The 21,030-nt window shown below is 46.3% G+C and overlaps 1 protein-coding gene and 1 long non-coding RNA gene across 15 annotated transcripts in view; one reads left to right on the top strand and one right to left on the bottom strand.

Moving 5' to 3' along the window:
- The window catches only part of Rbm33 (RNA binding motif protein 33), a 106,195-nt gene extending 96,855 nt beyond the window's left edge, over positions 1-9,340 (top strand). For 13 of the 14 annotated variants that reach the window (XM_087657934.1, XM_087657933.1, XM_087657932.1 and 10 more), the window contains 2 exons: positions 3,346-3,434; positions 3,716-9,340. In XM_087657934.1, the coding sequence (XP_087514060.1) occupies positions 3,346-3,434; positions 3,716-3,764 (138 nt within the window). In that variant the 3' untranslated portion in view covers positions 3,765-9,340. The remainder of the gene's footprint in view (positions 1-3,345; positions 3,435-3,715) is intronic. The other variant, NM_001191859.1, reaches the window with a different exon arrangement.
- Positions 950-3,998, bottom strand: LOC134486706 (uncharacterized). The gene is made up of 2 exons (XR_015685892.1): positions 3,660-3,998; positions 950-1,317 (listed from the first exon to the last, which is right to left on the bottom strand). It is a non-coding gene; the product is annotated as an uncharacterized LOC134486706 (long non-coding RNA).
- Positions 9,341-21,030: the final 11,690 nt, after the last annotated feature.

Genomic DNA, 21,030 nt, shown 5'->3' with positions numbered 1-21,030 from the left:
GTAATTAGCCTTCTTGTCTTATATTCTGAAGCTGTGTCACACACAGTTCTGGTGCTCTTCTTAGCATTTGCCATCAGATGTAGCAGTAACTTACACTTTGTGGTCATGTCCTTTAAAAGTGACAAGTCTGAGCTTGTTAGCAGTCATGTGAAGGATGGAGACAGACGGCATTCCATGTGTGCTGTGAGCAAGTGCTCTGACCCTATAGGTGGTCTTCAGAGTTGTACATGACTGGTAGAAAACGCAGGCTCTACAGGGAACGCTAGATTTCTGAGCAGAACAAAGGGTTTTCTTTGTATCATAGTGCTTCAGATTCCCATTTTCAACTGGATGTGGAAGCTCACGCCTTTAGGGAGGCTGAGGCAGGAGGACCTGTGAGAACGGTGCCAACCTAGTCACAAAGTAGGTTATAGGCCAGCCAGGGTGATCTAGGAAGGACAGACATACGTCTACTTTTAAGTGTCTGTAAGTGAGGAGAGGAGAAAGACTTCCAAGACTGGGCCTGGTGTTTGAGGTATTTTGAGTTTAATTACAGCCACCTTTATCTTAGAGGTCGCTGGACTTACTTTAGTCTTTTACAATTACATAGATTTTTTTTTTCTTTTCTTTTTTTTTTTTTCCCCCCCGGACCTGGGGACCGAACCCAGGGCCTTGCGCTTCCTAGGCAAGCGCTCTTACCACTGAGCTAAATCCCCAACCCCACACTTTAGTCTTTTATATTGAGAGATTAATCTTCAGGCTTTAACTACTACTCTGTTAGCTGTTTGGAAACACTTTCTCTTTCTCTTTGGCTTTAGCTGCCCCATCGGTGTACACCCGTAATCCCTCACAAAGAGAGCACAACTGAGCTAGCTGCGGTGTGTATTGAGACTGTCTAAAAAGGTGCTTTCTGAGTATTGATTGTAGTGTGGGTTATTTGTTGGACAAAATTAATAATAGAGGATTATAGATGTGTTGACATATAGTTATTGCAACCAGAGAGTCAAAATAAGTACTAGTTGAAGATTCCGAGTTGCACAATGGCCCAGACTGTCCAGATTTTAACGCCATTAACGCACTGTGGCCCCAGGTGCTTGCCGAAAGCTGGCGTTTCTAGTCAGGTCTTGTGAGGATTCTCACTTTCTACGCTTTCTGCACTGAGTGTGAGGACAGCTCTAGCACTGTTGCCGTGTTGCTCTAGCTTCAGCCTAAGTAGTCCTGGGTGTTCTCTTGACTTTGGTGACCCCCAGCAGACATCTTGAATGGGACTTTGGGATTACTGTAGATCTCTTAAGCTGCTTATCCTTGTCTTCCGTTTATTTGCTGTGTGCGTGTGTTCTAAAAACAAAGAATAATTGTATTTTAAATAAAGTTTGTTGTGGTCACTTAAAATCCCCAGGGTAAGGAATGCTGCTATTGATAAATGGCATATATATGTTATGCTAGTAACATGCCTACCCTTTCAATGAAATAGAAGCTTCAGTGCTGTGTGCCACCCTGGTAGTCCCTTAGGGTCTGCTGGGCCAAGGCCTGTTCTCCCTGGAAGCAGATCACTTAGTTCCTACTGCTACTGGTCTTAGGTCAGGGTAATGGTTTTGAGTAGGATTATGTGAATATTTATTTGTTTATTTATTTCTTTGGCTGGTTGGTTGGTTGCCCCCCCCCCCCCCCCCCAAGACAGGGTTTTTCTGGGTAGCCCTGGCTGTCCTGGAACTGACTCTGTAAACAAGGTTGGTCTCAAACTCGGGCTCAGTGCTGGAGAGACGGCTGAGCAGTTGGAGCATGTACCACTCTTCAAAAAGACTAGAGCTTAACTCCCAGCCTCAAAACGTAACCCAAAGCTGCCTGTCACATCTGGGCTTCTTAGGCACCCTTACAATACACACACAGGATTTTCAATAATTTTTTAAGTGATAGAAATGTGGTTCAAGAGTGTTTGATTTCTTTGGCTTAAATACAGTAGTCTAAGAAATGGTGTTAAGTAGGGGAACTAGGGTTCCAGCACTGTTAATCCTACTTTGAGAAGAAAGTGTGTTATTTCTGTTTGAAACACCTTGGTGTTTCAGAGTGAAATATAAGGTCAATGTACGGGGGTATCTAGCGCTCACTGGCTTAGTACCGAGTGTTGGCCAAGGGGATACCTGGTCCTGTAAGCCCTTTAGTCAGACAGAGTGATGCTGAACATATTTTAGTACCCATCAGACCTGAGAATTGTATGTGGGGCAGTGATCCCACAGACACCTGGTCTCAGTTAACGTGCTTCTTCCTAACACTCTGCAAGTTCCCCAGACCAAAGGAGACTGATGAACGATGGAGCAAAAGACACATGTGCCATTGAGTGTCCTGGTGTTTCAGTCAGATAGAGAGGGAGCAGCGAGTTTAGACCTGTGAGTCAGGAAATCACTGAGAAGGCCCTTGTTCTGAGAGCAGAGCCAGGTTAAAGCTTAGAGCCGAGGAAATGAGTTCCTAATAATTTTGAGGCTCCTCTGTTAGAACAGATCTATTTGCTAGACTCTACCTGAAATTATGTTCAGAAGAAAATTTTTACCCCATGAACCTCCAGTATCCAAGAACAAAATGTGACTCCTCCTCATGTGGCTCAGTAACCATGACTTCTAGCCAGTGCGGGTGTTGAGCCATGATGGTATATCTGGTATCTAAGAGCTGCCTCTAGCTAGATTCTGCTTTTTCATTTTCTGTGTTAGCTTACTCATTTGTTCTAACGACTAAGTCTAGTAGTTCTGTGGACTAGATTGAAATGCCTAGCAATTGTGAGTTTGTTTCTCAGTGCCACACTCACCCTCAAAAAGGCAGCTGGCCAGAGCTGTGAGATAATAGGCTCTGGGACCTGCCTTGAGTTAAGATCCCTACTTTGCCATTTCTCAGCGTGCATCTTTTGTCAGAGTTCTTACTTGGAAGCCAGTTCTGCTATGTCTGTGGAACCGAGAAAGAGCCAAAGCTCTGGAGCTCCATATGCCATTCTTATACAGGGCTCCCCTAGCACACCACAGTGCATGCCCAGAACTCATTTACGCTGTAGTAAACCAGGGTGGAGTGCCATTCTTTAGATGGATGAGGGCACTATTAAAGAGTTGCCTTCCGGAAAGGCACAGGGAAAGAAATTGTTTCCACCTGTGGTTACTTGTGTTAGTCTCTGAGTATCATACTAGAGGGTAGACATATTGCTCCCCAGCTGATTGAGGAGCACTGCTCTGTACAGGTGCCCAGGGAGACCAAGGAGAACTGGTGACCTGGTTTCATGTTTGAGTCAACAGCCTAAACTCCTATTCTATATAGAAACTTATGACGTGTTTTATTTTATGTCATAGTTGGCATTAGTTAATTTTCTTTGTTTTCTTCCCCTAGAGTTTACAGATGCTTCCCCAGCAACGGAAAGCCATAGCAAAGTTCAAGGAGCCAGCCCATGCACTAGCATTTCAGCAGAAATTCCACAGGTATCCTCTGCATTCTGTCGTTGGTAACTGGGGAAGAGAAGGGCGCTGGGCTGGGCTGGGCTGGGCTGGGCTGGGCTGGGCTGGGCTGGGCTGGGCTGGGCAGGGCAGTGGTGCAGAACAAGATCAGGTCCCACATCCTTTCTATAAACTTTGTGTTGTTTGGAGAGGCCCCTCCTACTTCCATACACCTTAGGGTTTTTGAGCATCTGGCTCACTTCCACCCACCTCGGTGAATTGCTATCGTAAGAGCTTGTGTTAACTGTCTCTTCAAATTTCCACAGGCACATGATTGATCTGTCCCACATAAATGTGGCCCTGATTGTGGAGTGATCTTGAATGGGAGAAATTGACCTCATGCTGCACACACTGTGGAATTTCTTCAAGGAAGCTGTAGGTCGGTGCAGGATCCCCAGAAGTGCAGGTCTCTCCGGTCTGCAGTTTGCCAACTTGTCTGCGCACCAGCCAGCCACAGGGTGATTCCAAAAGAGAGCTGTTTAAACTGGTGGACATGGGATTGGAGTCTGGTGTTAGATTGTTTTGAATTCTGTTGTCCACAAGAACTCTGTTCTCGTGTTCTTTTGTTTCCAAGTGCTTATAATGCATGTAGACCTTGTTCTTCGTGATCCTGCTGTGCGATTGATTGGTCACAGAGTTTTAAATTCAGGAAAGAATGTTACCAGCTCAAATTCCAAGGATTTTTTTCCACAGCAAAGAATATTTGATAATGGTTGCACTTATCTTCAATACAGGCTAGGAAAGAGTTCTCAACCAGGCTTAACTGGAGTGGTCTCAGAAAGCCCTCACAGGCTCTGGTAAAACATAGGTAAAAATGGGTGATTATGATGGACATTCACCTGCCCTGGAAAGCCAGGGTGTGAGATGGGTGTCTGGGAATGGTGCCATGGAAGTGGCAATTCTGCTTCTTGTAAATACCTCCAAAGTGCCACCTGTCTCAGCAGAAACTCTCAGATGGGCACAGTGCTAGCTAGGTAAGCACAGGGCACTCCCGAGCCAGTGGCTCTGCCACCCTGCAGGAAGCCCTCTTGGCCTAGTTTCCTGGCATAGGTTGAGGCACAGCTTGGAGGGTGGTCAGACCTGCTTGGGCTTCTCTGCTTTTTAAATGGCCTAGCTCTGTGGCCTGTGCTGTCATTGCTTTGATTGCCTCACTTTCCTTCGGGGCTCTGAGTTTCCTTCGGGTTGCCCTTCTATCACATGTGCGAGGGATGGATTTCTCAGCCGGACTAATGCTGCCCAAGACAAGTGTATCTGTCCACATTAGCCATTTTGGTTGATTCCAACAGGTGAGACTTGCTTTCTACAAAGCATCCCTTGGAAGTCCATGCTGGGCAGACATTGAACACAGTGCCTTATTATGTTTCCCCCATGAACAACGCTTCAGTGTTTGGGTCATACTCTAGAATGGACTGACACTAGGACACACTCAGGACTTTTTAGTTGTATTTTATACCTGTAATTTTATCTCACATATCTTAGTAGGATGGAGGGAAACAGAAGTCTGTTGTCATCTACTGTCGCTGGTTAATAAAGAAGGAGTTAGCGCAGGACTCGAAGCAGCTGGCTTCCACAGCTGAAGTTTTTCCTTTACGTTTTCAATTAAGTTGCCAATGTTAACAACTGGAGAATGATATTTCCAGGCCCCAAGAAACTTTGCATAGGATTGATTCTAAGATGACACCATGTGCTGGCAAGGAGTACTGGGGGACGACACAGTTGTTGTTTGAGTTTCAGGCAGTTGAGCTGAGGCATTCATAGGCCGTCTTAGAAGACCTTGTGGTATGGTGCCACCTCTGACCACAAAGCATCTGCCTCATCCCTGCTTGGTGCACGAAGGGCCAGCCCTGCAGGGGCTGTATCCAGCTCGGCCCTAGCCCATCCTAGTGCTTTGCCCACTGTCAGTCCCACTCATTTCACTTGGACACAGGAAATGTTGATAGATATTTCGTTAAATTGGTGAGTTTGGTAATATGTTAGCTCTTGTTGGACAAGATAGACGCCATGTAAGGGGTTGAGGGTTAGGACACAGTAAAATGAATTACAATAATTTCACTGCTTTTTCAAATAGTTTTGAGTGCTGGGCCTTTAAAACCCAATTATGCATTTTTGTCGGAAAAGTAGGCACTGAAGCATTGAAGTCAGGTAAGGAAACATCCTCATCGATACCACTGTTCACCGAGGGTCTCAGGGCCACTTTGAGTGTGATGAGATACCCAGGAGCTTGTGTGTCCTTAACTGTCTGCACACATGAGCTAGTTCTTTCTTATTGCAGTGTCCTGTGAGACCGGCTCCAAGCACTGTTTAGAACAACTGCTCACTCTGACCTTGCTATACATCCACTTAAAGTGGATCGTCAGACCTGGCAAGCCAGTCCTTAAGGCTTAGCTTCTGTGAAGGAAAGCACAGAAAGTGAAAGAAGCAGAATTAGAAAGAGCGCTCCCCACTTGCAGTGCCCTTCTCACAGTGAATTCAGACGAGGAAGATCTGCTGCAACCATTATCTCTGTTCTTTGTGTATCATGCATTTAAAATGAGGTGGAGACGCATTAGCATACTGTGTAAATACGGACCTTTTCAGAGTAAAACGTTAATGGAAATGCTTTCAGCTCAAACAGCAACATCTTAGCTATTTGTTAGTTCTTGTTTGTTGTCTTATCAAAGTTTAATGGAGACACTTTCATAATTGTTGTTGTGTGTACATTTGATTTTCATAAAGATGGTAGTAAGTCAATGCATTAACCCTCATCTGTGTATTATTTGTTCACAAGTTCCAGCAGGTTGAAGGAACGACTCTCACATCTGTCCTGAGGTAGAGAGTAGGGGGAGGGGACAAGGTACTTCCCCTCTCTTCGCCTTGTTTATTTTGTGCTGTAATGACTGTGAGTTCACTTAGCTGCTTACCTGAACATAATCTTATGTTGCCCTTGGCTTGGCCACATTTGTTAAATCCTTATATTGATACTCTTCTTGAGGGGGAAATCTCACCTTTTCTTTTTCAAAAGAGATTCTGAGGCAACCCCCCACCCCACCCTGGCCCCCGCCCAATCCAAATAGGCAGCTTCTTGTGCAGGTCCTGTGCCCATGGCTTGCTGTGGAGGAGTGTGGCTGGATGGGGTGGGAGGTGGGTTTTCCATAACCATTTTCATCTGGGTAGTTCTCATGTGATATGCAACAGTCCAAGATGATTGTCTGAATCAGGATGGAGCTTAGGTCCTGCACCCATTGGTCGTTCCCCACAAACCCCCACCAAGCAGCATTCTGCCTGAAGCAGGTAGAAGGCTCTGCTGCTCATGGAAGCTGGTAGGGAACTTAAAAGGCATGGGAGGGAGGACTGGACAGTGATCCAGTGGGCAAGGAGAGTTTATAGGCTAAAAGGTCAGTGATGTACACTTCTGTTGCGACCCCAATGGGTGGTCCTTCACTTAGGTGTAGAGCCCCACAGATGGGTATGCGAGGGAATTCTCAGGGTAACATAAGCTAGGTGAAGGGTCTTTTGTGGAGAACTAGGCTTAAGGACTGTCCCTGTCTTCTGTCTTGGTTTTTGTTTGTTCGTCTTCTATTTCCTTGTGGCATTATTAGGAAGGTGAGCTTGATGTAGACCATTGACTGACGCTAGTCAAAGTGTAGGTCCTTGTGACATAAGAACACTAGCCCAAGAGGTCCATGCAGTAGTTAAATATTGGTTTTGGTCATCATTGGGTGCTCTGAGGGTCTTCTCTGTATCCTCTAACCCAAGACAAAATGCACGAGTCAGGAAGCACTTCCTTGTGCCAGAGCTGTGGGCCACACTGGGGGGCTCTGTTGCTTGCTGTTCCCCTTCCTGAGAATCGGCTTTAATTCCTACATCTGCTGTTGGACCCAGCTCTGGCTTTGCATCCTTACTCTCATGCCCAGGTGCTTCATTACTCAGAGAGGGAGATGAGGTCTAGGGCGTTATACCTTGATGTGCTCTGCAAAGAGGTAACTTACAGGACACAGGGTAGCCAAGAGCAAAACCCCTCCCCACTAGAAGCCACTAGAAGTTTAGCTCAGTTATGGGAGAGCCTTAGACACTTGACCAAGTTTAAGGATTCTGCAATGACAGCTGGGGTATTTTAAAGTTTACAATGAAGTGTTCCTTTTATAGTCATATTTAAATATAAACTTAGAAAGGCATTTAGCCTCGATTTATTGAATCCTAAGGATTTCATGTAAGGTTTTTTGCAACCTGTTTAGTTTTTGTCATTTAAAATGCTTAACTTCTTAGGTACACAAACCCATGGCTTTGTGTACTAGAACCAGAGCAATCCACTGATTCATATTGGATCCCAGGTATACCTCCTGCTGGTGCCAGGTGTCATAGGGACACTTGTTAGGGACCTCGCCTGACTTTCCTGGAAACTGCTGGTCGGTCAGCTGCCTCTTTCTGTCATGTGTAGGTAGAGCGGGCTGGAAGAACAGGTACTTGCACGGAAACAGCTCTTCCTTTCTCTTTAGATGTACAGTGGGGGAGGTTGTTAAGTGTTCTCCTCGGTTCCGTTTACTGACTTTTCAAAGGTTTGTGGGAAATGCAGGTGATTTAGAGAGAAACTTGTCTAGTTTTTCCTACGAGTCAACAGGCGGGATGGACAGGTGCATGTTGCTGTGTTTTGTGTGGGAGAGTGTAGTATGCTCTAGGCCGCAGGACTTTTGGCTTTCTTACATGACTTTCTGCTAAACTGCTTTTCATTTTAAGGACACGTGCAGCGGAGGCTGGTTTGGGGACTAACACATTTTGCATTTGCATTGTTGTCTTAGAGCGCACACATTGTAGACTGATGGTTGCACCCAGCCCACACTGACTGACCGCTGAGGAGCAGATAACACTTGTTCTTCCCTTTTTACAGGTGTGGGATCCTGACCTGAGCTGTGTCCTCTGTGAGGACTTCCTTCCTTGGCTTTAATTCCCATGTTTAATTTTCAGGTGCAGCAGCGGTGCCACGTGCTTTCCTTTCACTGTTCTCTTCTCCCGTATGCGGCCCACTCCCCTGCCCTGGCTGGGATTCTGGTTCCCTCCTCGTGTTCTGCTTCTCTTCCGTCTTGTTGACACCTGAGGAGTTGTCACTGTTCCCCCATCCAGCGAGTCTCTGTTTGCATGTTCTTTCCCTTCACTTCTGTGGCTTCCATACCTGCAGTGGCCACTGATACTCACTTGAGTCAGGCTCCCTCTGGCAGGAGGGAGCATTGTGGATGTCTGCACCAGGGCCACATGTGCAGTCTCTCTAACCCTTTTGCCTTGACAGGTCCTTTCCTTGGGATTTGCTCCTCCAGAACCTGAATGGGAGAGCTTGACCTTTTGCTTGTTATTTTGCAGTTTGATTCTGGGCCTAGAGATGCTGCCAGTGCCTTTCAGCTGTGGTCTGCATGTCATTAACCACCCCTCTCTGTTTTTACCCCTCTACCTTTGCAGGACCCGGGGCATGGGTCAGTGTTAGTGGTAGCGTGCTCTCATTCGCTTGGAAGTGGTGGCCGTGTGGCCGTTATACTGCCCTTGCTGATATGGCCCTCGTCGTCGTGTAATGTGTGTGCGCCTCCCTGCTGTGCAGGCAGTTTGGAGTGCAGGCTATGTTGCTGGGAGTGCGATGGCTGCTTAGAAACCACGAGACACCGCCTTGCTTTCCTCTGGCCTCACTGTTTCTGCCAGTCACGTGCTTTCCCGTGTGAGTGACACTGCCGTGCTTTACCCCCGTCACCCTTTGCGTTACTGCGTGGGAACTCTTGCAGGCTATCTATGTGAAGAATAACTGTGATGTAGATGAAAAGAAAGAAAATGTATTGTTGTGTGTATCATTTATGTGCTTTCAGAGCAAAAAAAAAAATGTGTTTCAGCTGTACTGTAACCAAGAATTCTGTCAATAAAATATTAGAGGTGTTCCTGGCTCTCAAGAGTTCACTTCATTTTTGCGTCTGTCCACCCCACACAATACTCTGGGCTGTGCTTGGCCCTGGATGGGATTGGGGAGAGCAGCACTCATCACGTCCCAAAGCTGTGACACAGTGTCTCCTTAATGGAGCCATAAAATCAGGAAACTTCACAGCACTATCTGTAGGTTCCAGGACCTGGGACTGACCAGATGATGATGGGTGTTGCTGTGGTCAGAGAGTCTGTCTCTCCTTAGAACTATTAGTCTGATACAGGTAATGGTTGCCGCTGCTCCTCAGAGCTCTACACGGAGGCACTGTCTGTAACACCTTCTTGCAGCTGCTCACTGTCTCATGCAGATCATAAAGTTGTCCTGCTTATGGGTACTGTTCAAAGAGGGAAGCCAGACTGTTGTGCCTGATAGGCCAGGGGCTGCATCTTCTCCCTTCTCCCTCCCTGTGTATCTCTCCCTGTGCCTGGCTCAACTACTGGTCTATACAGTAGTGCTCTTGCCTGCTCTTCGCCTCTGAGAAGGGAGTGCGTGTCACGCCTGATGCCGGCCTTCAGCTGTGGCTGTGAACGAGTCAGGTGTACAGGGGCCCTGCCCTGTTGGCCCTGTGCCTTCTCCATCAGGCTGAGGCTATGTGTTGACAGCAGGAAGAAGACCACATCCAGCCTCAAATTCTAAGATGCCCAGTTGTGGGTCTTTTTTACATTTTGACCTTCAGCCCAGTCTGGGGTACATAAAGGGCTGTGTGTCCAAGTATAGGCTAGGGGACAAAAGCCCAGTGAGCCTTTCCAAATGTGTTCCTGGAGTGTGGCCATTCCAGTCCTGCAGGCTAGATACACAGGAGGCACTGTGAGTGGAGACCCAACTTGCTCTGATGAGGGCCAGTATGTCCTCAGCATGGAGTGGTGGCTAAGGAATGGGAGCTTGGCATGTTACCATGATTTATTCTACTGACAAGTGCAGAAGCCTGGGTGCTTAGTCAAGAAGAGAATACTTCAATAAAATAAATTCCTGGTTCTCAACAGACCCTGAGCTGTGGAAGCACATAGTAGGAGGTTACTGATGGACCGTGAAGGGTATCATTAGGTCTGTGTGTGCTGACCCCCTGTTTTGTCCCCTGGGCCCCTACATGGTACAGAACCCTTATCATCCTGTGCGACTTGGGCTCTGTCTCCACTACACACCAGACTCCCTGAGCTGCCCTTCTACCCAGAATGGATTTCATGGGTAAGGAGTCATACAGGATATGTGTCCTGTTGTGGCTTTTCTGTCCTCAAGTTCCATTCATGCAGCTTGTTTCAGAAATTGCTTTTTCATCTACTGGTGGGCTGCACTTTGCTTCTCTGCCCATGTGTTGAACTCTGAGTAGCTTACACCTTGTTACTGTGAAGATGCAAACATGAGGTGTCTTTAAATCCTGGACTCAGCGGCGTTGGCTGTATATTAAGTAGACGCTGGGTCGCTGTTCAGTCTGTGAGGAAGCACCATCTCAGTCTCTGCAGTGACTGCGCCATTTTGCAGTCTCACCTGTGGAGCCCAGCTTTCCCACGTTGTACTTCCAACTGGTTCATCAGCTATGCCTCCATGTCAGTAGTTTCGATTTTCATTCAATGAAGCCGAATCCCTTTTGTGTTCACAGCTATTTGTGTTATGTTAGGAATTAAGTCATCAAAGCCAGCATTGCAGATCTGTGCAAATAAACTTAAAAATATGGTTGATACAGACAAGTGTGTTAAGAGACCGCAGTGGACATCAAGCTTAACCTGTTCTTCGGATAAACAGCAACACGGTCAACTTATCGTAGATGTGATGCAGCCATGCTGCATTCTTGGACCTTGCAAAGCAACTTCAATATTAATATTCTATCAGTGCAACAGAACTGTAAAGACAATGCCTGCGACCAAATACTCCAGTGAGTAATATGACACTGGACAGGAGAGAGGGCTGAGCTCGTAAAGTCTCTCTGTACAAGCACGGGGACCTGAGTCTGGGCGCCCCGCATGGCATAAAAAGTTGAGTGTGGAGGCATGTGTCTACAGCCAGTGCGGGCTCGTGCAGAGAGGTGGATCATGCAGCTCTGGCTGGCCAGTCTGAGACACTCTCAAAACATTGATCGAGAAAGACAGCTGACATTAACCTCTCAGAGGCCTCCAAATGCACCATAAGCACCTGTACATATTGGCGCTACAGGACAAAAACATGACATTAAAAGAACAACAGAACATAACATTAAAGCTTTACACCATGAATGCCAGGTGGTTGTATAGAAATCTATTAAATACTCAAACATTGGAAAGCGACTCTGCCAGCTTTCAGTGCCTCTCCTCATTACACTCAGAGAGACGGGAATGGGGAGTTCTTTCTTAACAGTAAAACGTGTGTCTTCAGTCCTAAAGGTCAGGCCATCTTGTCCCTGAGTGGATGTAATCCAGGAACGGCTAAGACAGTTGAGGTCTCTGCTACTTAATGGTCCTGTAGACACTCAGTGTGGTGCACAAGGAGAAATCTTCCAAAGCTCAAGGCTTCTGTTTGCAATCACACGATAATGGGCATCGACCCCCAAGGAACCAACAATGAATTTGTTATAAAAAAAAAAATCCAAAGGAGCTACAGATCAAATTAATATGAAGAAAATATAGCCCTCACCTGTATAAATTGCAAGCTGATAATAGTCGCACAAAAGAGAAAATTGCCACTTAAGTAACAAAAGAATAAAATTAATATGAAATTATCAAAACCTGAAAGTGGTGAGGGTAAATGAGTAGGTGGGTGCTTCATGTTCCCGATTAGTGTTCTTAAGAAAAAACAATAAAAATAGTTCTCAAGTCAGCATATGATAAATGATAAGATGGGTGCCAGGCAGGTGTATGTATTCTCTCCTGTATACATGTAATCACAATACGTGACAAGCAACTGAAAAACAGGAATTGTGTCTCTTGCCCTGTGATTTCCTGGGTTCCTTCATCATGGCAAGCGGGAGGGAGTCAAAGTATCTTAGCTCAGCTCATGGCAGTCAAGAGGCAGAAAAAGATTACAGGGAGGAACCAGGATAAGACAGCTTCATGGGCATGCTTCCAGTGCCCTGCTTCCTGCAAGGTTGTTCCCTACTTGTTACCCCCTCACAGTTGTGCCATCATGTGAAACCAGCAGGAATCTATAAATCAGGTCAGTGTTAAAACAAAGCAATGATCTGAAACATGGACACACTCCTCAAGTGTGCCCTGCCAACTAGATACTCAAATATGTATTAACTATAACCTTCCACCTCTGGACCTTGAGAGGTGAACCAAATGTGTTCAGTCCATCGATTTGAGTCCCCACCATGTTTATTGATAGCCCAAATTCAAAGTCTCTTCCGAGACCCAAGACAAAAATCATCTGTGTACCCTTATATAGTAAGAAAAGAAATCTATACTCCCAACATACAAGAATAGAAGCCATAGCAAAGGAGAATTAGACTTGAGCAAACCTGAATGAACCAAACATTCAAGCATTAATGCTCTTGTGTTGAACATCCAGGGCAGACGGTGGTATGACGTGAGCTCTACAGCATAGGGCTGCCCACTGGTCAGCTCCCACCTGCAGTCAGGAAGCAAAGAGAAGTTTCCTGTCTAGGGTTGGTGCCCCGGGGACAATGCTGCCCACCTCTAAGGTGGGTCTTCTCAGGTTTGTCTGGAGACATTCTCACAGACACGACTCTAGATGTGTCTCCAGTCAAGTCAATAATACACATGTATCACCATAGCATCCTAGAGTTGTTATAAAAAAGCACTGTAGCCTGCGCTTAACGAGAAACTTATTGTCATTTAATCCTGAAGCCAGGACATCTGAGATCACAATGTCAGTGGACTTAGCTCTTAGGACTGTGAGAGGATGATGTGTGACATTATTCCAGGGAGACAAGAACGAGCATCTACTCATCCCAGATAGGTTACTGAAAACAGATTCTACCTGTCCAGTCAAGTTGTCAATCTGACTCAATCAAGCTAGAGTCATCTGGGAAGAGGAAACTCAATTGAGAAAAATGCCTTTATCAGATTGCCTGTAGGCAAGTCTGTGGGGGCATTTTCCTGATGAATGGTTGATGGGGGAGAGTCCAACCATTGAGGGTGGTGCTACCTGTGGGCAGTTGGTCATGGGTTGTATAAGAAACCAAGCTCAGCAAGCTACCCTTCCATGATTTCTGCTTCAATTCCTGCCTCTAGGTTGCAGCCCTGGCCTTCCCTAAAGGACTGTAATTTGTAAGTCAAATAACCTTTTTTTTTTTCAAGTTGCTTTTGGTTATGGTGCTTTATCAGAACAATGGAAAGTGAACTAGACACTGCCAAAATGCAGTTAGTTGATAAACTAGTGAGTTTTACTGGGGTGACTTACTGGACTGCAGGTTAGTGAGGGGTTACATAATGGGACAGAAATGTCTCAAACTCAGCTGCATCACCAAAAGCCCACCCTAGCCTGGGTGAAGGTAGGAACATGGTGCTTACTGCGCAGCCTGCAGGAAGGTCCGTAGTCTGGACGGTGTCTGAGTCAGCCACCTCACTGCTTCTAGATACTTGGGGAGAGACAGAGAAAGAAGAGCTGGGCAAAAAAATATCTTTCTAGGGCACTTCCTCAGTGACACCCTTTCTGAAACAGGTCCCACCTCCGTTCAGTGTGCTTGGCTAGTGTCTGTACCTTCTGCTGTGATGAATTTCTGAAAGAAGCCATTTAAAAGAGGTAAGATTTACTTTGACTCAAGGTTTCAGGGTTTTGGTCCATGGCTGGCAGCCAGGAAGCAGAGAGGCAGAGAGGAGCTCTGGATAACATGTGGCTCCAAGGACAGCACCCAATAACATGTTGCCTTCGCCCAGGCCCCGTGTCTTCATCTCTACCGCTCCCCAGTCCTGCTATCAGATTATGGATCCAGCATGGATGATCCACCGTGGAAGGCAGCTCCCACTGGAGGTATCAGGTGGCAGCTGTGCACTTGACGTATGGGCCTTAGATGGGTGGGGTGGGACTTGCAAACTCCAAGCATAGTGGCCCCTGATCCAATCACCTCCTAACATCAGCTCCGCTGACCGACATGCCTTCAACACTCCGGGGAGACTCGTCATACTCAGAGCACGATGCTCTAACCGCGCTCTCAACCCAGCGGCTCTCAACCTTCTTAGTGCTCAGCCCTTTAGTACAGTTCCTTGTGCTTTTAACCTTCACACCAGAACATTATTTTTGTTGCTACTTCGTAGCTGTAATTTTGCAGCTGTTATGAATCGTACTGTAAACATCTGTGTTTTCTATTGCTCTTAGACAACCCCTGTTAAAGGGTTGTTTGCTTTTTTTTTTTTAACCCTCCCAAAGGGTAAAACCTCACAGGTTGAGAACTGCTGCTCTAGAACTTACGCATCCAGGATCCTTTCTGCCTGTGCCCATTACTGGTTGCACTCTGGCCGAAGGCTCTGGAGATGGAGCAGTCGTTATAGGAAAAAGCAGCTAGGGAAGAAAGGACCAAAGTAGAAATGGCCTCTTTCTTGCTCACTGCATGACCATCTGCTGGAGGGGAGAGTGAAGTATCAAGGGGTCCTGGGAGTGGAGTGGGGGACACTCACTGCAGCTGATCTTGAGTGTTACTGACCCACAAGGCTGACCCTGGTGCTCACAGTGCTACTTGGGGAAGAGGCCCTCTACGGCCAGCACCACTCAGAGCCATGCCCCAGTGTGAATGAAATATCATTAATATAAATGTAGCAGTAAATTAATCCAAAGGCTGTATTTCTTTGCCTTGTACTATTAACCAATAATCACACAGAAAACTCAATATTTATTTAAAAAGGCAATCGACCTCTGTGAATTTGGCTGCCTTCCAGCCCCATCCTACGATGCTTGCGTATTACTATTGGTCTGGCTCTTTGAACTTCAAGTCTGTTTCTGTAATCTCTTCCAGACCACTTCCCCATGGCTCCAAATCCTCCATCCTCCATGCTATCTGGATCTTCTTCTCTCCTTCTCTCCTTCCTCTGATTGGTGGGTGTCCTGCCTAATTCTCTATTCTGGCCAGCCATTGGATGATCAACATTTATTGACAAGGCAGAGAATAATAACTTGTAAGAACTGTTTATACAAAGTTGAGACAGGAGATTCTTGGTATAAGCACTATAATGTGTTGGATTAAAACAAGATACAGGGGCTGGGGATTTAGCTCAGTGGTAGAGCACTTACCTAGGAAGCGCAAGGCCCTGGGTTCGGTCCCCAGCTCCGAAAAAAAAGAACCAAAAAAAAAAAAAAAAAACAAAAAACAAAACAAGATACAAAGGCAGAGGAATCATCATTTAAATAACACAAGGGTAAACTCCACACAGCATATAAAAACATTATGCCTATACCCAGGAAGGATGTGGTAGTCAGTGGTGGCTTCTGCTGGCACCCCCACCCCTTGCTCCACCTCTGTCTCCTATGTGGACATGAATTCACAGTACCACATGGTACATAAACATATACAAATAGCATATACTGAGAGCCACACACAGAGTCACATTTAAACACACATGTCCATATGCAATCACTTTCACACACCATGTGATAGATGTGTACATAAACAGAGCCCTCCTCTCTCTCCCCACCCAGAGTCCATGTCTGTGATAGGGAGAAAGCTGCTTAGCTGAGCTCAGTACTAAAGAACCTCCCAGGGATCTGCTGTCCCTTATGAGTGTACAGGTCATAGGTCACAGAACCAAAAGACTTCTGGGGGAAGTCTGCCAGGGCCCATAGGAGCTGTAGTGTTTGTGACAACAGTGGCCAGCTGGTGGATACATTGTAATAGGGAAGAAAGCTCTGGGTTGACTGCTGGGGCCAGGGACTGGCTCTGGCAAGCCTACTCTAGAGGAAGCCTCCAGAGCTCCTCCTGACAGAAAGCCTCCCAACCCCAATCTAACACATTTGTAGATAAAGTTTTTAAAACTCATTTTCCTCACCTGAAAAGGATCTTTTTTGTTTGAATACTTTGTCTTGGAGGACTGACTAGGGAGGATTGTGTGTGTGTGTGTGTGTGTGTGTGTGTGTGTGTGTGTGTGTGGTCTGTGATCATCAGTCTTTGTTATTCTTGTGATTTAATTCTTTTAAAATTGAGTCTCTCTGTGTCTCTGTCTTTGTCTCTCTGTCTGTCTCTGTCTGTGTCTGTTTCTCTGTCTCTTTCTAGGGGGTGGCAGGCATGCCCGTGGCATGGCATGGTTGTAGAAGTCAGAGGACAACTTTAGGGTAGTTGGTTCTCTCTTACTATTTGGTTCCTGGAGGTTGAACCCAGGTCACAAGGTTTGGTGTAAATCACTTTTACTCTCTGAGCCTTGAGACCTTGCTATTTTCTGAGGCAAGAATATAGAAACTTGGCCAACTGTGTGGTTATTAGCTTCTAAATGTCCTAAGTGAAAGGATGAGTCTTTCAGGTTAAGGTCAGGCTAAAGTGAGGCCTCTTGCGCTGAGGGGCTAGCCAAGTTTTGAATGCTGAGGAAAACTTCTAGAAGGAAATTGAAAGTGCTGCTCCACTGAGCACACTATCGATAAGAATGTGAATCAGCCATGTTGCCAATTGTGGAGTCACATTGGAGAGATCAAACCAACCTCAGCTTCCCCTCCAGCCACTGCCTGACCTGTCAGAGAGGGGATGAACTGAAGAAGCTGACAGGGTAGTCGAAAAGTGACACTCAGTGGTATGCCTTTGGTGTAAACCATCTTTCGTTGGATAAGGACTCTTCCTGGGAACTCACATAGCTGAAGAGAAGCCAATACCTGGCTTCAAAGAAGGAGAGGCAGACACATGGCGGTCAGGGACCACCATGGTCCTTAGGAGTCCTGGGAGATCAACAACCTGTGCTCTGCCAGGTTGGCAGAAAGCCTGGAGGACACACGCCCTCTGCTTACCATGTGACCAATGTGGCTACTGCTCACACAAAACTTCCCTTGGAGAGCAGAGTCCCTCCACACGTGGCTGGGGCACATTGACACATTGCAGCAGCACTCACAATAGCTAAGCCACAAAAGGAAACTAAGTGTCCAACAACAAAGGGACGGAACTGTGTTACAGGGATCAGCTGGATGGCTCGGCTTGTTCACAAAGCTGATGGTCTGAGTTCAATCCCTGGTTTCCATGTGGTGAAAGGAGAACATCACCTCTCACAAAGTGACCACTGACCATCACAGGGAACCCTGGCAAGATTGCCACCCCAAACACACGGAACAGAGAAGCAAATAAAGTTTAAAATATATAAAAGGTTGTTCCATACACACACTCATGAGGTGTTTTTTTCTCCACAAAGAATAAAACCAGGCCATTTGCATGGAAAATGGAAGCAACTCAATCAGATTGAGTGAGTTAAGCCAGTCACAGAAAGACAAATACCATGTTGTACTCCTAGGTTATATGTGCATAAACATCATGTATGTATTTATGGCAGGAAATTAGAAGTGAAACTGTCTGGGAGGCCGAGGGGAGAGGCCAGGAGAGGATAGAAGAGCAAGGGAATCTTTTAAAAATCCATCAATAATAAAATCCTGACAATGCCATGGGTGCAGGCACACAAGGCCCATGTGCTCAAGTCTGACCACAGTGCAGGCTACAGAGCAAGGAGGAGTCTCGACTATTTGGTCTATCAAGAAGTCAATTTGTAGGGCTGTAGTGTGGAGGACAAATTGAGCTGAGCAAAGTGAATTGACACCTAGAAAGACTGCCATTCTTACATCATTCAGAGCAATAGTACTTTACAGGAAGGACAGAGTCCCCATGCTAGCAGAAGTCTGGAAGTGTGTTCCAGCCCACAGGGGAGGAGGTAGCTTCAGATATTGAAGTGGCAGGCAAATTTGACTTGACCTGTGGCAGAAAGACTAGTGAATCACTGCTGTCTTTAGATTGCACACAAACAACTGAGGAACTTTTAAAAAAATAATGCCTACATATCTATGTGTGTGGGTGCTCAATAAGTTTCTTTTTGGTATTGTGAGAGGCATCATTTCCCCCTGGAGCTAAAGTTACAGGTGGTTGTGAACTGCCCGACGTGGGTACTGAAAACTGGACTTGGGTCTCCTGGAAAAGGATTACGTACTCGTAACCACAGAATCATCTCTCCAGCTTCTAGACCAGTTAGTATCATTTGAAAAGGTAAACTCTTTCTTATTATCTTCTTTACCTCCTCTTGCTGACCCTTGTCAACAGGAAGGCGTGTGTGTGTGTGTGTGTGTGTGTGTGTGTGTGTGTGCATTGTTCTCTCTTGCTTGCTACTGTGACACAAATAGAGTCACCTAGAAAGAGTTGGGGAAGTGCCACTCTCAGACTGGCACGTGGGTGGGCACATCTGTAGGGAAATTTTCTTGATTAGTGATTAGTGGATGGTGCTACCCAGGTGGTGTAAAAAAGCAGGCTGAGCAAGCCACAGAGAGCAAGCCAGTAAACAGTGCTCCTCCATGAAAACTGCATCGCTTCCTGCCTCTCAGTTCCTGCCTGAGTTTCTGCATTGGCCTCCTACAGTGATGGAAACCAAGTAAATCATTTCCTTATCAAGTTGCTTATAGCAATAAAAGGCAAACCAGGACAGGGAGCATGTGTGCACATGTGGATATGGAGGTCAGAGGACAATCTCAGGCATCATTCCTCAGGGTCCTTCTATCTTTTGTTTGAGACAGGGTCTCTCAATGGCCTTCTCCCAGCATGGTTGGCTGGCTGGGTGACTATTCAGTGTAGAGATCCACTTGGCTTCACCTCCTAGCTTGCCATCATTGAGATCAAGTGCACACCATGTAAGCTCATTTTCTCACATGTGTATGTCATCATTGTGTGTGTGTTTGTGTGTGTGTGTGTGTGTGTGTGTGTGTAGACCAAAAGTTGATGTCAAGTCTCTTCCTTGAACGCACTCCATGTTATTTATTGAGTCAGACTCTCTTGCTAAGCCTGGAGCTTGCTGACATGGACCAGTGTGCTTAGTTTGCCCTGGGGATCCCCCATCTCTGCACCCTTAATGCTGAGGTTACACAGGTGGTGCCCATCTATTTTTAGCCAAATGTTGGGGATTCAAACTCTCATCCTCAGGCTTTTGGTGTAAATATTTTATCCACTGAACTATCTTCTCAGCCCAGGCTTGACTTACATGGACTCTGGAAATCCAAACTTGGATCCATGTACTTTTGTGGAAAGTGCCTTATTGATGAGCCATCTCCTTAGGCCCTGGAAGGAAGTTTCTTGAGATAGAATCTACCCCGTGACAACAGAGGAATCAGGGCATCATGGAGACTTAGCTCAGAAGCAGCAGCAGAGCTGGAGAGGATTACTCCAGGGTGAGAGAAGAGTTCTCAAACAACAGGGAAACTACAGGGAGGAGTGGACAGGTGTGGCACATCCCACTGTCATTAAGGTAAAAAGTCATGTTGACCACTCTAGCCTTCCACAGCCACCACCCTGATCAGTCAGCAACAGTCGGCAGCACTGAAGCCTGAGCCCCAGAAGCAGGTACAACTCAACAGGACCACATGGTTCTTGGCTACATACATAGATACATACATGCATGCATACATGCATACATACATACATGTGTGTGTAACAAAGGTGCAACTACATAATACTACATAATGCTACTACACACTCAATAGATACTAATGAATGGTGTCTGACTCTACGTGCCTGCAAACCCAGTAAGGGGAATGAGACGGGAAGATTTCCAAGTTTAAGGCCTATCTGGGCTACAGCGTAAATTTAAGACCATAGGAGGCCACTAAAAGAAATCTTATTTCAAAACAAAAAGTGTAAAGAAGGTTGTTCCCACGATGCACTGGCAGGTCCTGGGGTAGTTTGTTACCCAACGGCAGAGTGTCGAGGCAGGGGAACTGTGCATATATACAAGCATGATTGGTCTGTATGAGGCTTGGCAGTAACAGTTATGACAGATTCCACCATAAAGCAGGTATTACTATATTTTTCCTTTCAATACAAGTTTATTAAAAACAGGGAGGATGGCGTGAGAGATGTCTCAGCCATTAAGAGTACTGAGTGCTTTTCTAGAAGACTCAGGTTTCATTCCCAGCATTCATGAAAGGCCCACAACTGTCCATAACTCAAGTTCTTGAGGGTCTGATGTCCCTTCATGGGCACTCCATGTATATGGCACACAGACATGCCACTGTAGAATGTGTTAGGAGGTCTTGAATATCACAGGACAGAAACTCCTGCTGTCTAGGCAGCCTTGTCTTATACCATATCTTTCCTGGAGTAGATCCCACATTGCTCTCCAATCAGGGCTGGGTCTCCCCAAGGGATCTCCTCATGTTCTTGGATAGCATTTTGGATTCAGCAGCCTAGACTCCTGGCTGGATTTCCTTCATTTCTTTACTTCTCAGCCTTTCCTTTCTGCAGGAGCTTGAGTGAGTAAGATGGCAGTCCCTCCTCTGTAGCCCACCCCTACTGCCCTCACTCCTGTGTTCTGAGTGCTCTTAGCTCAACCCGGCAGCTTGATTTGAAGGTAGATACTGGATCTGCTGTGGCTGAGTAAGCCGAGGTTCACCCATGATACCAGGCCTGTGTTCCCTGTGACCTCTGTGTACCCATATGCTTTTCTGTTAGCACGGAAGCAGGGGCAGGGACCTTGGGGAAGTTTTCAGTGGGGCCCCCATGAGTGCGTGCAATGGTTCGAGATCTGTAGCTGTCTTTGCCCTCCACCCTTGGTCAGCAGACCACTT

The sequence above is a fragment of the Rattus norvegicus genome, chromosome 4, assembly GCF_021556685.1.
Source record: "Rattus norvegicus strain SHRSP/BbbUtx chromosome 4, alternate assembly SHRSP_T2T, whole genome shotgun sequence".
Lineage (NCBI taxonomy): Eukaryota > Metazoa > Chordata > Mammalia > Rodentia > Muridae > Rattus > Rattus norvegicus.
The sequence above is the reverse complement of the archived record's forward strand: the minus strand, read 5'-3'. Positions and strand labels throughout refer to the sequence as shown.